This window comes from Rhodofomes roseus (assembly GCF_022264815.1).
Source record: "Rhodofomes roseus strain CIRM-BRFM 1785 chromosome Unknown C8Q71scaffold_35, whole genome shotgun sequence".
NCBI classification, from domain to species: Eukaryota; Fungi; Basidiomycota; class Agaricomycetes; order Polyporales; family Fomitopsidaceae; genus Rhodofomes; species Rhodofomes roseus.
Window position 1 is genome coordinate 23907 of NW_025952991.1, and position 15648 is coordinate 39554.

Genomic DNA, 15648 nt, shown 5'->3' on the forward strand with positions numbered 1-15648 from the left:
ATGAGTTCTCTCAATCTGTTGTACCCATCTATGTATCAGTTCCATGTACAATATTCAACCGTGATGAACCTGGCTTGAGCTAGCACGTCCCTCGGACCGATGTCGAGATGAAAGAACGGAGGGTCGTCTGGATACCACCCTGGATAGAGGCCACAATATGACGTTGCCGTCATTCTCAATGCTACTTTCGCAATCAGTACTAGTCATGCATAATATTGTGAACAGTAATACAGCGCAACGTGGGTGCAATGTCACAGGGAACGCTAGCTTCGGGACATGGATGTGTGCCGTGTTAGCCACTCCCAGCCGGGACACTCGTATAGCTCAGCCCTCCTGAACATGACCGTACTTTCCGGCCAGTGATCAGAGACCACAGGGTTCCCTCCCAGGTATTCGACGCCGTGTAGTCGATCGTTGCGACCTATGACCTTCAGATTTCGGGACCCAGTAACTAAATCCTCGACAGACTCTAGGCCGGCGAATGACCGTACGTGGAAATACTCCAATTGTGGACAGGACGACCACTGGTACAAAGGCGCGTGAGCGATAGGCAAGGCGACGTATGACGAATGAGGACGCAGCGTACGTACGATTGGTTCAAACGACCCCGGTTCAATGTCAGCATTGAATGTGAGTGCCAGGGCAGCAAGATCGCTCGGCAAGCACGCAGCGAACGAAGTTATCACGTCGCGTGTGACTCGCAAGTCGCGTGTGATTCGATAGTGTTTCAGCACGAGCTCCAGCACTTCAACATTCTTCAGTGTATGCAGAACGCCTAGGAACTGGTCCCGATGGGACCAGGAAAAGGTGTATAACAGACGCAGTCGTCGCAGTTCACATCTGTTCGAGAGGATGTCCGGTAGTACTTGGAGGTCCTCTGGCGTGAATTCATAATCTTCGTCATTGGGGTGTAGCAGGCAGAGCGAGGTTAATCGTGGATGATGGATGCGTGACGAGGCAAGTAGAAGCAAGACTGAGTGAACATCGCCTTTGCCGACGTCCATCGTGAGTGACCGCAGTTGCGATAGTTGTGCAAGGAATGATCCCAGAGTTTCCAAGCACCGTGATGGTAGAAACAACAGCTCGACGCATGTGAGGGCGGGCAATACGTTGGAAGATATGACATCTGCCCAAGAACCTGGGATGCAGATTTCTCGCAACGAATCTCCGGGCACGTCTATCGTGGAACGTTCCACGATATCATCGTGACGGTATCCCGCGAGATTCATGTGCGTCCCGCTAGGAACTATCGAGTCCAGACTCTTGACGTTGCGCAGGGAGAGCCTCTCCAATGCTGGACATCTGTGAAGGCAAAAAAACGTATTAAATTTAAATACGGACATGAAGGTGGCCATTGACTAGCACTCACGGGAGAGCAATCTCGTGGAGCGAGAGGCATGCCTCGGCAAGGGTGTTGACAATATCCGGAGAAGGGAGCGGACGTCCCCCGTACCAAACCAGCGAACGCAGATTGTACATGTTCTTTAACGCGAGTGATAGACAGCCTGGAGCATATCAGACAAAATTTGGTTAAGAGAGACCCTAGTCCGTACTACACAGATATTACTCACGTAGCTGGAAAGCGGAGTCTTGACCATCGAAGTAGTTGAATGCCAGTATCTCCAGCCTTCTCACTGCTTTTGCAAACCCGCGATCCACCATGATGCGGTGCAGAATATCAGCGGTTATTGCACCGCGTTCGTCGGCAAGTGTCCGGAACGATTTCGAGAAATTCGCTCCGACTGCCGGGTGAGAGACACCGTAACACCATCGCTCCCAAGCTCCAAGATGTATGGTCACTCTTGAAAATACCATAGGAATGGCAAGATCATGGAAAAGTCGAGAGACGAGTAGACAAGTGCGCCTCGCTTCTCGGGGGGCAAAGAGTATGATTTGTGCCAGGATCTCAAGCGGTGGAAGAAGGTTGCGTTCCGCCATTGTTGGTTTTTCAACTGAAGGATTATGCCTCCGATAGTGAACAACGGTGACAGACAGAGATATGCAAAGGCCCACCTGAAGTATTGGCAAGAGCCTGAGGCCTGAGGGCGCGCGCGGTGTCGACGAGTCGCGGCGCCGAGTGACACGTCACGGCGAACTTCAACACTTAATGGTATAAGAGCTGCTATGAGAGCCTTGTTAGTGATTGATTCTTTATCATGTTGCAACGAGCCGTCTCACTAGTCCTTAGCGTACTTCGAGACTGTATGAGAATTCAAGATCAAGGTAGCTCGGCGAGTTGAGATCCTGAATGGACGATACTGCAACAGTGCAAGCGCCACGGTCACACTTGCCTAAATTGGACAGGCGCCGGGCCCATCGGTCGCATCACAGCCTGAGTACATAGACACTGTGCAGCAATGTGCGTTGTCATTCATGCTGCTGCGAGTCAAGTAATATAAGCTTCGAGTCATTGCGCCCAATCGCCCCTCTGCGCAATGAAGACGTCGCCCACCGCCAGGTGTGACCGTTACCCGACGGCGCTTACCGAGAAGTTCCGGCTCAAATTTGGACACCCCACAGTACTACATAAGTTAGTACGCCTATAATGTACCCGAAAGCCACAATTCACATTGATACAGGAAAAGATCCCGTAGCACTCAGCAAAATATGACTTTAATGAGGGAAGGTAGGATTGGAACAAGGGTTAGCTATAGACAAGCTATAGACTATTGACTTGAAAAGTTAGACTGTCGGCTGAATTACTTAGCTTACGTAAGCAGACCAGCCACATCGATCGGTAATCGAACTGTGGCCGCAGTGCATCGCCAAAAGCGAGAAAATGTTACAAGGGCATACAAGGGCTTGTAAGATGGCATCAGCAATCTAAGATACAGCATTCTGACGGTCGAGGTTGCAATAGATTACCGCGCACCTACCGTCTGGCCAATGTCTCCAAGCGATGTAAGAAGTGCCAGGCTGTCTGTCCTTATACAGTTTTATATCGCTTTGCAATGCCAGGGCGGGGACGGTGCAGACGAGCACAATAAAATTCATTTCTCAATTGTTTTGCCCTCATGCTCAATTATTAATCACAGCTGTCTCGAGAGGTTCATTGATAAACAATCAATAATTGCACATTCTACGTATGACGGTACAACTGGTACATGACCCTAGTACTGGATAGCTCCCATTCAGCCGGACATGTCAGTATGGTCTGCAAACCCGAGTTCAGTACGTACTACGCACAGACGAGATCTAAGCAAAACATTAGTTAATACGACACATGAGATCCAGTCAGTTGAGGTACATACCAAGCAGGCAAGACCGTAGAAGAGGAGTACAGAACATGTACTGAGTTGTGTAGTCTCGCCGCAATACCCTGCACATAGCATGCAGGGATTACGGCAAGGCAACACAACTCATCCAAGTCGTCCTCACCGAAGTCTCTCAAAGGGCATGAGACATTTCCGCCCACGTCTCCCTTTCTTATGCGCGGAGGTAAGGCAGTTCTGGGGTCCTGCTATGCGGCTAGCTGTGCTGCGCGGTTGGGGTGGCGACATCGCGACGGGACGTCCGCGCGACTGATGCTGCGGGCGCATCAGATGTGTCATATCCAATATGTGGGTGCTTACCGGAGAATTCGTAAGACTCGCCGAGCAGGGATCAGCGCTCCCGGTCGAGGCAACGGTGGTATCCTCTCCGAGAGCGGGACGATCGAGTGCCAGTGCAGCTAAGCACGTGGCGGGCGTTGGGACTGTCCGACTTGGTATGTCCGGAGCATGCGTGAAGAAAATGGCAGGATAGATCGACATCGCAATTGTGCGAGGCGTGGGCACCGCCGCATCGAGGACACCGCGTTTAGAACGTGACGTGAGGGTGCGTCGAGCACGGCGGGTTGTGTCGGACACCGTGACAATGACAAGGGTACGAGTAGGGACTTCGTGCATATGGAGAAGTGTCCACCGTATTGGACACTCAGTCGCGCCCGTTCTATGCGACTGTGGCCGGAATCGACCTTACAAACTGACCCTACATTCTTAATATGATACACAGATGTGAGAACTGTAGACTGACGTAGGTCAACATAAGATTCCCGAGGCTTCTGTGGCGTGTTGTAAGCACAGACGCAAGCGGATGGTCATGGTACAAGGGGATACAACGGAAGTCGCAGCCTGACAAGAGCTTCACAACGATGACGTAAGCCTGGGGCGCCCATATAGGATACCCCATTTCTGCGTGATCGTACAAGAGCTTATAAGACCACTTATAAAGTCATTACAAGCGGTACTAAGTCTGCTATAACCTGATAAGTTATCGACGACCATAGCAGTTTCCCCCGGTTTTGCTGATGTGACGGTGGCTTTGTGCCACTGGCTACCACTGGCACTGTAGTGAAAGTCTCTCAACTTGAACATCGAACTGAGCGAACTAGTTGATAAGTGTCTTGGAGCTCTCATCGTCGCGCTGACCACTAGACCAAATGATACAGAACCTTAGACTGAGGTGAGTTGCTTGCTTGAGGCAAAGGTCGCACCGTTTCAGTACTACTACTATCAGGGCCCTTGGAATGTCTTCACTACCCCCGGAACTTTGGCAAGAGGTGTTCACTTGGATTCCTCAAGATACGGCGCGTACATGCTTGTCTGTCTCAAAGTATTTCCACGGGCTTGCCCTCCGCGTCGTCTTCCGCAATATCACAATCTTCTTCGGTGCATGGGAGTCCGCACAGGCGAAAGAGGAGGTGTACCAGGCAGATAAACGCGAATACGACGTTCTGGAGGACAAGAGATCGTCCATGTCGTCCGCGATCCTTCATCGGATATCTCATGACCCGTCTTTCGCTGCTATCGTACGGGCCGTCGATGTTCACGCGTACAAGCGTGATGGCGCCAGAGGCGCGTTCGAACGAGGTGAGCGTGTTAGTGCTGGAACTTGATGATGGTCGCTGATAAAGCTATCAAGGATGTCTGATTGAAGCGATCCATTGTTTGCACAACCTACGCTCTTTCGCTTGGCATGGTGTGGCGCCAAGTCCGACGCCCGAAGTCATCGAGGCCCTCGCATCAACATGTACATTGCTGCGCCACTTTTCCGCACCGTAGGTTGCGACAACCATGATTACTCAGACCCTGCGCTGAATCTTGCATAGACTTCGCACGCTGCCTAAACTCCCGCTGGAGAAACTGCAGACGCTGTGGTCCATAAGCTACACGTGGAAATGGTTCTACGACACCACCCGCGGTCAGCGCTCACGGCTTCCTGACGAACACCGCGACCTCAAGGTCCATTGCGAGCGACTGAGGGAACTGCAGATGCCCTATACGTCGCCTTCCCACATCCCCTTCGATCAGCTCCCGATGCTGACGCATCTCGAGTTACTGTCAATCCAGACACTCGATAAGCTGGGACCTCTCCTCCGCAAGGTTCCCCGGCTGGAGTCGCTCTCGATATTCTGTACTAAACGCCAGCACGACGTCCTGTTTGACGCCCTTGGCTTCCTGAAGTCCAACCTCTTGAACCTTCACTCGCTCTGCCTGCTGTCGCGCCAGGAGGGCGCACTCGAGAGTGAACACGCGCAGATACTGGCGGACTTCCTTCAGGGCCGGAAGTGCCTGCGACGGTTCCGCTCGACATTCAAGTTCCGCGAAGGCACCCACTTATCTTTCCTAGGCGCCATAGCTAGCCTGCGGAGCCTCGATACGCTGCATTGGGACGTGCTCGCGGAGGATCTCGACCAGGACTTTGTTCGCATGCTTCTGCAGCACCTTCCCCCTGATATGCTCGCTTTGAGCATCGCCACATACGGTGGCCTCAAGAGTGTGGATGCGCTCGTCGACCTGGTCAGTTCTCCAGCATTAATGATCCAACCTTGACTGACCGGATATGCTCTCCATCGCAGTGGGCGCATTGCCCAGACCTGCGCTTCCTCTATGTGCGCACCTGGGGATCCGCAGACGAGCCCGCGGAACGGCTGCTGCGCGGCGCGAAGCGCCTGCAGGTCGTTGGGTACAACGGCAAGTTTCACGACGTCGACCTACAAGACGGCCAGGTCCGCCTCTCGCCCGCGTGGTCCGCGCGCAGGGTCGCGTTCCGGTGCCCGAGCGACTTCGGCCCTGGCTGCGAGAGCGCCGAGTGGCTCATGCGTGGTCTGCGGATCAGGAGTGAGGTCGAGGAGGAAGGCCAGCCGTGATCGAGGAGCTGAGACGTGCTCTGGAACGAGAGGATCGCAGGTTGTAACTTGTAAGAATGCTGTTGCGATGAAGTTCGAACACCTTTAAGGGGACGAGTGACTCACCGAGCGCACTGGCCGTGCAACCGTATTCCAAATAACTTACAGAGCGTACGATCGAGTCACTGCGGACCTGCGATGACAATGAGTTTTGAGTCGAGTTTATGTACTACTGTGGCATCGATTAATGCATTTACTGCTTGTTACCGTGAGTCACTATGATAATGGAGCGTCGGCGCTTGTTATACCTTGCGGGGTTTAAATTTGTGTTAAACCTACGTCCACCGTCTACTATACTACAGCTGACCTCAACGTTCAACGTTCTTCAACACCTGCCTCGTTTCGGCGGTCCGAAGTTTGGACATCACGACGATTACTAGGTGAGATCATGAACTGCCTCACTGTCCCATTCACTTGACAGTAACACTGGACAACAGCGTGCCTGTGCCGCAGTCACTCGAAGTGATGTCGACGTCCGGGCAGATGGACGGAACTCCGAATGAATGCATCCCTCTACCGCCAGAACTTACCTCCCAGATCATACACCTGCTACCCAGAAATAGCAGGCGGGTATGCCTCTTCGTATCGCGGCGAATGCACGACCTCGCCTCTGGTATTCGCGAGTGTCACCATCCATCTCGGCGCATGGGAGGCACATTGCCCCGAGGAATGTGAATAACCTGACACCTCTGAAACGCAATGGACTGCCTTATCGAGTTCTCGGCAAGATTTATCTGCGGAGATTCTACACCATATCGCTCACGACTCACAATTTGCTGGAGTGGTGAGAAGGCTTGAGGCGCGTGCTTTCGAGCATCACCTTGACTGTGAGTTTTTTGAGAATTGCGGCTATGTCATGTGTGAGTATTGCGAACATTCAATCAGGTTTCCCCATCTAACGAACGCTCAGCCGAACCAGGGCCTTTATTGCCGGCTATAGATGTGCTTTCCAACCTGCGATCCATCGCATGGTACGGGATCTGCCCTGTTCCTTCGCCGGAGATCATCATTAGACTTGCGAAAGCATGTCCATTGCTCCACTCAATCGCCCTACCGTAAGCGTAGTCCAGAACGATGTTTCAGTCATTTTAAATAATCATCTTGAATCTGCAGGCCTGTCATGTCATTAGCGACACTTCCTTTGAGCCGCATTCAAAGCTTGCAATCGGTCACGTTCTGCGGGATGCAGCTACCCATAAGTCCAGCTTCCCTCCTTGAAGAGATCGATACCATGGATGTGGCTCGACTGCAAGATCTTCGAGAGCTCCATCTCAAATATGTCGGCCTGCCAAATGGTGTCCCACTTTCAATCATCCCACCGACTCTTACGCATCTCGAGATCTTCCGTCTCCGATCGCATGATTCTTCGGCACCGTTGCTTGGCCAACTGCCCCACTTACAATCGCTCGTGCTGCGCTCCAAGGTCTACGCGCGCACACGGACCAAGTGCTACATGCGCTAGTTCAAGCGCAATCCGACCGTCGTCCTCGATTAACCTCGCTCGCCCTGTTCTTCCCCTCGGAGGACTTGAGCTTGGCGCAGCTGCACCTTCTGCTCTGTGTCCTGCAGAATCAGCCAAGGTTGCAACGCCTTCGCATTGCCTTGAGATGTGCAAATGAGGGCTGGTTTCAGCTCATGGAGGGTCCTGCAGGTCTCAAGGACCTTGAGATTCTTGGTATTGGAATGCTTAGGACTATGAGTCTCCGGGATGCGGTTGATGTCCTCTCAAAGAATGCACCAAACACGCTCGCCGCCCTTTCATTGAAAGCCTTCGGGGGAAATTCTGCAGGAGCCTTCCGACCACTGGTACGTTGTGTTCTAATTCTTTAAGCCATATTCTTCTGCTGATTCCTCGCTTTTGAAGTGGCAGCGTTGTCGCCAACTGGAGTACCTGCACACTAATTTTTTCTTGAGGAGTCGTCGATCCGCGCGACTTGAAGTTCAAGACATCATTGATGGTGCACAGTCGTTGAAGGTACTGGGCTACAGATATCGATTGTACAACATCAGCTATCAAGATGGGGAGGCAGTAGTCTCCGACCGCGGCGAACCCTGGCCATTGCACAAGATGTTTTTCAGACAGGACGAAGATGTATGTAGAGGATGGGAATGGCTGCTAAAGGATGAACGTATGTTCTAAGTAATACTAGTCAAATGACAGTTCCGCTGGTGCGGCGATGGCAGTGGCTGATGCCAGCGTCACACTGCATTCGCCGGTGAACACTCAGGCTTGTCATACCTTGTTTCTCTTCAGAAGACCCAAGTCCAAGGCACTCGAATGGCCAGGCGACCCTCACTCTGCATTCCTGACACACTTCCGCAATCATACAGTCGTCATAACCACGACCAGAGGTGAGACGCATACTGTCCGATTCAGAGCCCAGTTTTACTCATGAATCCACGTCAGGCTCAGGCTAGGTATCGTATACAACGGGCCTAGCGCCATAGCCTATCCGAAGTATCGGGCATGACGGACAGACAGCCTTGCAAGACCGTACGAATACGGCGACGACCCACTGCAGGCAATCATTGCAACTGGCCCATCGTGCGACGGGGGGACACCGACATGTGAATGAGCGTGTTGGGCAGGGCCGCATCTTCCGTAGCTATCGCACGCACGTTGGCGAGACACCCGCAAGGACGACGCTACTCAGGCGCTATCCCGGCGTGTGAGAAGCTGTGAGAAGGTTGTACATGGATAGACTCGCTGGCCCCCCGCGCTGCGCGCCTCGCACACTTGGAAGCGACGCCGTTCCAGCTCAGGGGCTCTCCAGACGCGGAGGTAACCCCGGAAGGGCCCAGCGTCCGGACTCGCAGGCGGCCACGCTCGGGTCTTGCAGAGAACTTGTTTCCCAATGCGAGCAGTCCGCACGTGCGGCTTTGTGAACATCGCTCAGGTATTAGGCAGCATGACAGGCCTCGACATAACCGCAGTGGCAAGCTGCTACAATTTGATAGAGAAATGCATGAGTTGTTCGGCGAAGCGATACGCACGTAAGGGCATACATATTCATTCCGGTTTCTGTTAGGTTCTGGAGCAACGATGTGCATACCGTGGTGCGGCGGGAGGAGAGAGGTTTGGAGAAGGGTGGTCATGGCGGAGGTAAGTTAGCCAGGGTACACAGTAGCGCCGGGCCGAGCCGAGCCGAGCAAGAATGAGATCACACCGTCTCGGGGCAGCGGGCTGCATATATAATCGGGCGCGTCGTCGTCGGGGCCCTGCTCTCATCTCTTTCCACCACCATCTACCATGACCACCTCACTCGATCACCTCAAGCAGACTGGCACCGTCGTCGTCTCCGACTCGGGCGACTTCGAGTGTGAGTACGGTGCCCCCAGCCGATGCGACGATCTGACATCGATGTGCAGCAATCGACGTGTACAAGCCCCAGGATGCCACGACCAACCCCTCGCTCATTCTCGCAGCGGCGGGCAAGCCGGGTTACGCCCATCTCGTCGACGCTGCCGTGAAGTTCGGCAAGGAGAAGGGTGGTGACCTCGAGAATCAGACGAACGCGGCGATGGACCGCCTGGTAAGTACAATCGCCGCTCTTCTCGCTAGCACCCTAATACCCCATCCCCCAGCTCGTTGAGTTCGGCAAGGAGATCCTCAAGATCATTCCCGGCCGTGTCTCGACCGAGGTCGACGCCCGCCTGTCATTCGACAAGGAGGGCACGAAGAAGAAGGCTAAGGAGCTCATCGCACTCTACGAGTCGGTCGGCATCAAGCGCGAGCGTATCCTGATCAAGATTGCCTCGACTTGGGAGGGTATCCAGGCCGCGCGCGAGCTCGAGCGTGACGACGGCATCCACTGCAACCTCACCCTTCTCTTCGGCTTCGGCCAGGCAGTGGCCTGCGCTGAGGCGGGCGTCACGCTCATCTCGCCCTTCGTCGGCCGTGTACGTGGGCCCCGTCCTATCGTCGTAAACCGACATACTGACTGTCTCGCAGATTCTTGACTGGTACAACAAGAACCAGCCGGGTAAGGACTACGCGGGCGATAACGACCCAGGTGTCCAGTCCGTGAAGAAGATCTTCAACTACTACAAGCAGCACCACTACAAGACGATCGTCATGGGCGCATCCTTCCGCAACACAGGCGAAATTAAGGCGCTCGCGGGCGTCGACTTCCTCACCATCGCGCCCAAGCTCCTCGAGGAGCTGAAGAACGAGACCACGCCCGTGCCCAAGAAGCTCGACTCCCACGCCGCCGCGCAGGGCCAGCCCATCGAGAAGGTCACCTTCGTCGACAACGAGGCCGAGTTCCGCTGGACGCTCCTCGAGGACCAGATGGCCTTCGACAAGCTCCACGAGGGTATCAGGGGGTTCGCCAAGGACGGCCAGACGCTCAAGAATATCCTCCGCGAGAAGCTCACAGCTTGAGTGTGTTGGGGAATGCATACGGGGTGCGAAGCAGAGGCAGCAGAAGCATGTAACGATGTATAAAATAGAGTCGGAAGCATAGATCTTTGTCGTCATTGCGTGCGTGTAGACATCTGAAGCCAGCACGAAGGTGACTCGTCCGCGTCATGCACTGTCACATTGTCGTCTTCCTTATACATTGGCTCCAATGTGTCCGATGCACAACCCGAGTATGATAACTGCAAATTCAATAATTGAGTAAGACCGAGCTACGACGGATATTGGCTTCCCGTGCAATATCACTGCAGCCAGGTGGGTAGGTTCCGGATACATGGCATAAGGATGATTGCTTGCATAAGACACAGCGCAGAATGATTTCATGCTTGCCGGCTAGAGCTGGTGGCAGATGGGAAACGGGATAACGGTGGGGGACTCACTTTGGGGGCTTCTGTGAACGGTTGAACACTTCGCCTGAGCCAGTTGGAACTGGCAACCGGCCAAAAGAATGGAAGGAGGTGTTTGGTGAGACTCGGGTCGCAGTTCGCATCGACAACGGCATGTAGGCGTGCCTATACTGGATTCATCTTGAACGTCCAATGCACGGTACACATCACGTAGGCGTAGCTGAAATAGACGTCAATCGTATGACAAAAATATGACAAGCAGGCATTGACACGCCTTCGTCATTCTGTCCGACAAGCGGCAGGATAAAGTTGAGGTATACTGAGCGTAGCGATACCACTGCCACCGGCGACAAGAAAAAGGGTGATGTGTCAGAGGAGCATATGGTGTTCATGATTGTCGAATGAACTGCAATGCATCAGCGTAGGGAACTTGTACGGTGCGCGCGAACCTCAAACAGTAGCAGCAGCGCACATTGTAGCATTAGAATGACGCTAGGGCAGTGATACGACCTGCGCAAGGCTTCGCTGTCGGCGATGTGTTCTGACCGCATCGGCGTGAATGGTACCTCGTTAAATGCAAAGCATGAGTTACCGAGGCGTTTTGAATGAGATGAGATTTTGAGGCAAGGCTTACCTTACGTGCGGGAACCATGGATCTAACTCCATGAAGACGAGCGGGCGATCATCCCCCCGTTCTATTGTCCCTGATACGCAAACGGGGACTTCATTCGGTCTCAGCTCGGAGTGTTAGGGATCCGTCCAGACAAGAGACTGCGCAATTCCGGCGACGTGTACTCAGGGTCCATTCCCAAATGCTGCCAAGCATTGGATAGCACCGAGAACGCTCAGGCGAAAATTGATCAACAAGCTTCGAACGCACATATGTATGAGAGCCAGGAAGTACTAGCATCAACAGCGCCCGAAGGTGGGATTGTGACGAGACAAGGTGCTTCCAGCCGCTGCATATGGTCCTGCAACGGAACGGAGGTATCGGCAAATCCCCACCGATCACAGTATGATCTCACCGAGATCTAGGAGCGCGAATCTAGCATCAAGGACCTGGGTGACCGCCGGCTACGCCTCGAGAAGCCCGAACTTCCTAACCGCGGCGCGGGAGCTCTGATATGGTCCTTAACAATATTCAATAACGGTCTAGCCTCCGAATATGGCAAAGATGACTTACGCTGGGCAGCGTAGCCCCAGGGTACAGCTCATTCCTTGCACAGCTGCGCCAAACCGCCGGAGCCGGCTTGCAGCGCAATGCGGGGGTTAGATAGGTGCAGGAGTAAACCCCCGGGGATGCGGGTTCCATATACGACGACCGTGATCCAGCGGTCTCGTACGACACGCCTCGAGGATGAGAATCCTACGGCAGTCGTGAGCCGCAGCGAGCCACAATGGGTATGCCCGCGCAAAGCTACGCCAATTCGAGTGACACTGGGCGCGATCACGATCAGCGCCCACGGCATCCTGTTGCTGGCGACGCCGGGACCGTACGCAAAAGACGCTGGACCACCCAGCTGGATGAAGGGAATTATGCTGCACAGTCGAGCGGTGAATCGGGTGATGATGCGCACAAAGTCAATGTAGCGGTGGTGTAGCCATCGCAACGAGGATGCATCCTCGGCGAAATTAAAGAAAGAAAAGACCTGGAACGTTGAGGAACTATCTGAGCGCATGTTTCCGGCTGCAATTCAAATGTATCATTAGAATGGGACGGCATACGTCGACATGGTCTGCATGGGAGGTTTGTTGGACTGTCAAACTCAACTGAAGTCGGTCATTGATTTATTGAGGCTCTAGACGATTTGCCTTGCAAGTGCCCGTCTTCGATATGTGATTGCAGAACAGTTGTGGGCCTACCATAAGCCGACTGTCGTCTGACCAAACGGAAACTGTGCCGAGAGGCAGCGATTCGGACTCTTCGCTCGTCGGGCGGTCGAGTCAATCGTCCTACAGCGCACTAAGCTCCTGGCTTGGAATGGGAAAATTCATTAGCAGTGTGCACGAGACAGAGAAATGGGGTAACACTCAAAAGGGCCAAGCGAAGCTGTTCGTCATCGCCATCGACGCACAGCATGAGGTGTACTAAGCAGAACCTGAGACCAGATACGCGCAAAGTGTATAAGACGTACAATATTTTCGCCTTTCTGTGGTACTTGGCTATTTCAGCGTCACATCTGACTGAGGGTATGAATGTCATGGCAGAAGTGATATACTGGGTTCGAGCGGGATCAGCCGGAAGAGCGAGAGATCTAGACGATGGCCAACGCCAACAAGATCTCAGCCACAATCTTGGTACACGGATCTCGGCCATCACCACTGTGGCTATGATAGATTGTCCCGAAAAGGAAAGCTATCCTAGTGTTCTCGTTGTGCCTACCCCTCACCGAGGGCTCGCACGGAGCGCCATTACTCTCTGGGTTGAGGCTGTCCCGCGTAAATTGTTGCCAATTTCTAAAATGGTGAATTCATGCGGTGGTATGACGTCGAGCCGTCCTCAAGGTCGCCCTATGATGGTGATGACATTCCAGTTTTGTGTCGCGAGTGAAAAGCAGTCCGAGGCTCCGTTGTGTATGACTCCAGCGCGCCCAGATAGTCGCGCTCCGGCACTCTGCTGCACCTCGAATCACCGGTGACTACTGAGTGCGTTGGCAACGCCGTTCGGCGATCCTGCGTTTGGTCAGGTCGACGTAACAGATCTCATCACCATCCCAAATTCGGCTGCGATGTGGCAGCCCTGGCCTCGACTATATATTCCGCCCCGACAGTACGGGATCTTCTGTATCACCCCATTACCCATCTACCTAATCGTGTAATTAGTAGAGAGCACGCCGACCGCTCTCGCCAACGATGTCCCAGCCACTCATTACCTTGTATGACGTTCCCGCTTCAATCCCACAACCGTGGGCTCCGAATATCTGGCGTGTCCGGTTAGTATGTTGCCACTCACTGTGTCACCACCTAAACATGTTGCAGCTTCATCCTCAACTTTAAACGTCTCCATTACCGGACGGTGTGGATAGAATTCTCCGACGTCGAAGCTACACTACGTTCTATCAACGCACCACCGACCGCCTACAGAAGCGACGGGAGACCAATTTACTCACTCCCTGTAATAGTCGACTCCCTCCGCTCCAGATCCCATCCCACCGTACTGTCCAACGCTAATATCATCGCCGAATACCTCGAGGTCACCTATCCAGCTCGGCCAATCTTCCCAGATGGATCGCGCGCGGTCCAATCGCTCTTCGTCCACTACATTCAGGAGGTCTTCGCGAAGCCACTCCTTCCCATCCTCGTCCCCTTGACCCATCAAGTGCTGCCCGAGCGCAGTCAAGCCCATTTTCGCGGCGCTGGAGCTGGTGTACAGCTGACCGGCGCGCAGCGGGAGCAGGCGTGGAGAGCGGTGAAGGAGCAGTTCGATTTTCTTGCTAGCATTCTCGACAAGAACAACGGCGCCGACGGAAACGGCGTCGTAGTGATGGGAAACGACGTCAGCTACGCGGACTTTGCCTTGTGCTCCGTGCTGTGAGTCGCTCGTCATTTTGGGAAGGGTCTCTACTAACCTGCGGCGAATGCAGAATTTGGATTGAGCGTGTATCCCCTCACGATGGCTGGGCCCGAGTCAGACAGTGGAACAACGACAGATGGGTGCGTTTGTGGAACAAATGCAAGGATTACATGGACGTGTTGTGACGGAGACATGACACATCGCGCCGCTGGCGGCATTTCCAAACTTGTAGCGCTAGGAGCACATCATCACCTCTCATTGTATACGCTGGCATAGATTAGCGACCGCTAAATTATCTAGACACCACAGCTCGTTCGCGGCTCACCGTTATTACCATAAAGCCTTAGATAGATGCCACACGCGGGGCACCGTAATAGAATGTCAGACACACTTATTTGCATTGTCACTTCAGCGGACAAGCTTTGCGACGAGGATGCGGCAGTTCGTCTTTCGCTCCGACTGCGCAGATGCGCCGGGCGCTGAGCGCCCGGGCTACGAACGGACTAATAAGTCTTCTCTTCGCCATGATCCGCTCAGTGTCAGGCCACTGGTAGAGATGGTCTGCGGTTGAATAGCTTTTCAGATACGTTAGTGCCAGCTAGCCGGTCGACGTGTCAATCCTGGGCCACTCACTTCGCGGAGTGAACCACCATTTTCTCACATTTCCACAACTCTCCCAGTCGGATCGTGCGAGGGACGGTAACACATGGACTCCAAAGTCCTTATTACCTCCGGATGGACTCGCCCTTAGCATCTTGGTATGCCTTCTTCCGGAGGCCCGGGCAGGCGGTACAGATAACGTCTACCGTGACGGTAGTTGATAAAATCAGCTCTGCGTCACAGATTGATGCGGTCATTGACTCATAACGACCATCGCGACCATGCTCACCGATCAAATTCACGGCGGGGCGCTTTGTTCACATACACTTCAAAACAGGCCTCGCTGCATCGTGTGAGAAATGCGGTGCAAACTTCCTCGCTCGACTGAATCTAAATCTTCGGTGACAGAAGGGTCCCACGATGTGCACTTTTCAAATGACAGGGGGATGTCTTCCGGGTACATCAGCTATCCACATAACAGCCTTCACGGGAACATAGTAACTCACCGGCTACTCGTCTTGCAAGGTACATTTATACTGCTGGTGACTTCGCGACTGCCCTCGGGCCAAGTCATGCACAGGCTTCATAACACGCGGGT

General features: G+C 53.7%; 5 protein-coding genes across 5 annotated transcripts; 4 read left to right on the top strand and 1 right to left on the bottom strand.

Annotated features, from left to right (window-relative positions):
• Window positions 1–193: 193 nt before the first annotated feature.
• On the bottom strand, window positions 194–2242 carry C8Q71DRAFT_788546 (uncharacterized protein). Its single transcript, XM_047925224.1, has 6 exons — window positions 2179–2242; window positions 2014–2122; window positions 1572–1952; window positions 1370–1505; window positions 591–1302; window positions 194–524 (listed from the first exon to the last, which is right to left on the bottom strand). The coding sequence occupies exons 3-6, from the start codon at window positions 1936–1938 to the stop codon at window positions 264–266; spliced, it is 1476 nt and encodes a 491-aa protein (XP_047773173.1). The 5' UTR covers window positions 1939–1952; window positions 2014–2122; window positions 2179–2242; the 3' UTR covers window positions 194–263.
• Window positions 2243–4175: 1933 nt separating this feature from the next.
• C8Q71DRAFT_788553 (uncharacterized protein) lies at window positions 4176–6381 on the top strand. The gene is made up of 5 exons (XM_047925225.1): window positions 4176–4443; window positions 4498–4850; window positions 4903–5038; window positions 5090–5780; window positions 5840–6381. The coding sequence occupies exons 1-5, from the start codon at window positions 4421–4423 to the stop codon at window positions 6128–6130; spliced, it is 1494 nt and encodes a 497-aa protein (XP_047773174.1). The 5' UTR covers window positions 4176–4420; the 3' UTR covers window positions 6131–6381.
• Window positions 6382–6437: 56 nt separating this feature from the next.
• On the top strand, window positions 6438–7275 carry C8Q71DRAFT_388714 (uncharacterized protein). Its single transcript, XM_047918246.1, has 4 exons — window positions 6438–6549; window positions 6607–6840; window positions 6898–7029; window positions 7080–7275. The coding sequence occupies exons 2-4, from the start codon at window positions 6669–6671 to the stop codon at window positions 7226–7228; spliced, it is 453 nt and encodes a 150-aa protein (XP_047773175.1). The 5' UTR covers window positions 6438–6549; window positions 6607–6668; the 3' UTR covers window positions 7229–7275.
• A 1766-nt stretch (window positions 7276–9041) lies between these two features.
• On the top strand, window positions 9042–10639 carry C8Q71DRAFT_388729 (transaldolase). The gene is made up of 5 exons (XM_047918247.1): window positions 9042–9272; window positions 9450–9489; window positions 9539–9702; window positions 9755–10069; window positions 10122–10639. Exons 1-5 carry the CDS (start codon window positions 9213–9215, stop codon window positions 10551–10553), a joined length of 1011 nt encoding a protein of 336 aa, XP_047773176.1. The 5' UTR covers window positions 9042–9212; the 3' UTR covers window positions 10554–10639.
• A 2726-nt stretch (window positions 10640–13365) lies between these two features.
• Window positions 13366–14877, top strand: C8Q71DRAFT_818200 (uncharacterized protein). Its single transcript, XM_047926141.1, has 3 exons — window positions 13366–13869; window positions 13916–14467; window positions 14521–14877. Exons 1-3 carry the CDS (start codon window positions 13790–13792, stop codon window positions 14633–14635), a joined length of 747 nt encoding a protein of 248 aa, XP_047773177.1. The 5' UTR covers window positions 13366–13789; the 3' UTR covers window positions 14636–14877.
• The last annotated feature ends 771 nt before the right edge of the window (window positions 14878–15648 follow it).

Bases quoted from the DNA above. Each gene is read 5' to 3' on its own strand.
- C8Q71DRAFT_788546 (XM_047925224.1), bottom strand. From the start codon at position 1,938: ATGGCGGAACGCAACCTTCTTCCACCGCTTGAGATCCTGGCACAAATC. The intron at 1,303-1,369 runs GTGAGTGCTAGT...TTGCCTTCACAG, and splicing joins CTCCACGAGATTGCTCTCCC to ATGTCCAGCATTGGAGAGGC. The intron at 525-590 runs GTACGTACGCTG...CCTTTGTACCAG, and splicing joins CGGGGTCGTTTGAACCAATC to TGGTCGTCCTGTCCACAATT.
- C8Q71DRAFT_788553 (XM_047925225.1), top strand. From the start codon at position 4,421: ATGATACAGAACCTTAGACTGAG. The intron at 4,444-4,497 runs GTGAGTTGCTTG...TACTACTATCAG, and splicing joins ATACAGAACCTTAGACTGAG to GGCCCTTGGAATGTCTTCAC. The intron at 4,851-4,902 runs GTGAGCGTGTTA...AAAGCTATCAAG, and splicing joins CAGAGGCGCGTTCGAACGAG to GATGTCTGATTGAAGCGATC.
- C8Q71DRAFT_388714 (XM_047918246.1), top strand. From the start codon at position 6,669: ATGAATGCATCCCTCTACCGCCAGAACTTACCTCCCAGATCATACACC. The intron at 6,841-6,897 runs GTGAATAACCTG...GTTCTCGGCAAG, and splicing joins GGCACATTGCCCCGAGGAAT to ATTTATCTGCGGAGATTCTA. The intron at 7,030-7,079 runs GTGAGTATTGCG...ACGAACGCTCAG, and splicing joins GAATTGCGGCTATGTCATGT to CCGAACCAGGGCCTTTATTG.
- C8Q71DRAFT_388729 (XM_047918247.1), top strand. From the start codon at position 9,213: ATGTGCATACCGTGGTGCGGCGGGAGGAGAGAGGTTTGGAGAAGGGTG. The intron at 9,490-9,538 runs GTGAGTACGGTG...ATCGATGTGCAG, and splicing joins CGACTCGGGCGACTTCGAGT to CAATCGACGTGTACAAGCCC. The intron at 9,703-9,754 runs GTAAGTACAATC...CCCATCCCCCAG, and splicing joins ACGCGGCGATGGACCGCCTG to CTCGTTGAGTTCGGCAAGGA.
- C8Q71DRAFT_818200 (XM_047926141.1), top strand. From the start codon at position 13,790: ATGTCCCAGCCACTCATTACCTTGTATGACGTTCCCGCTTCAATCCCA. The intron at 13,870-13,915 runs GTTAGTATGTTG...AACATGTTGCAG, and splicing joins CCGAATATCTGGCGTGTCCG to CTTCATCCTCAACTTTAAAC. The intron at 14,468-14,520 runs GTGAGTCGCTCG...CGGCGAATGCAG, and splicing joins TTTGCCTTGTGCTCCGTGCT to AATTTGGATTGAGCGTGTAT.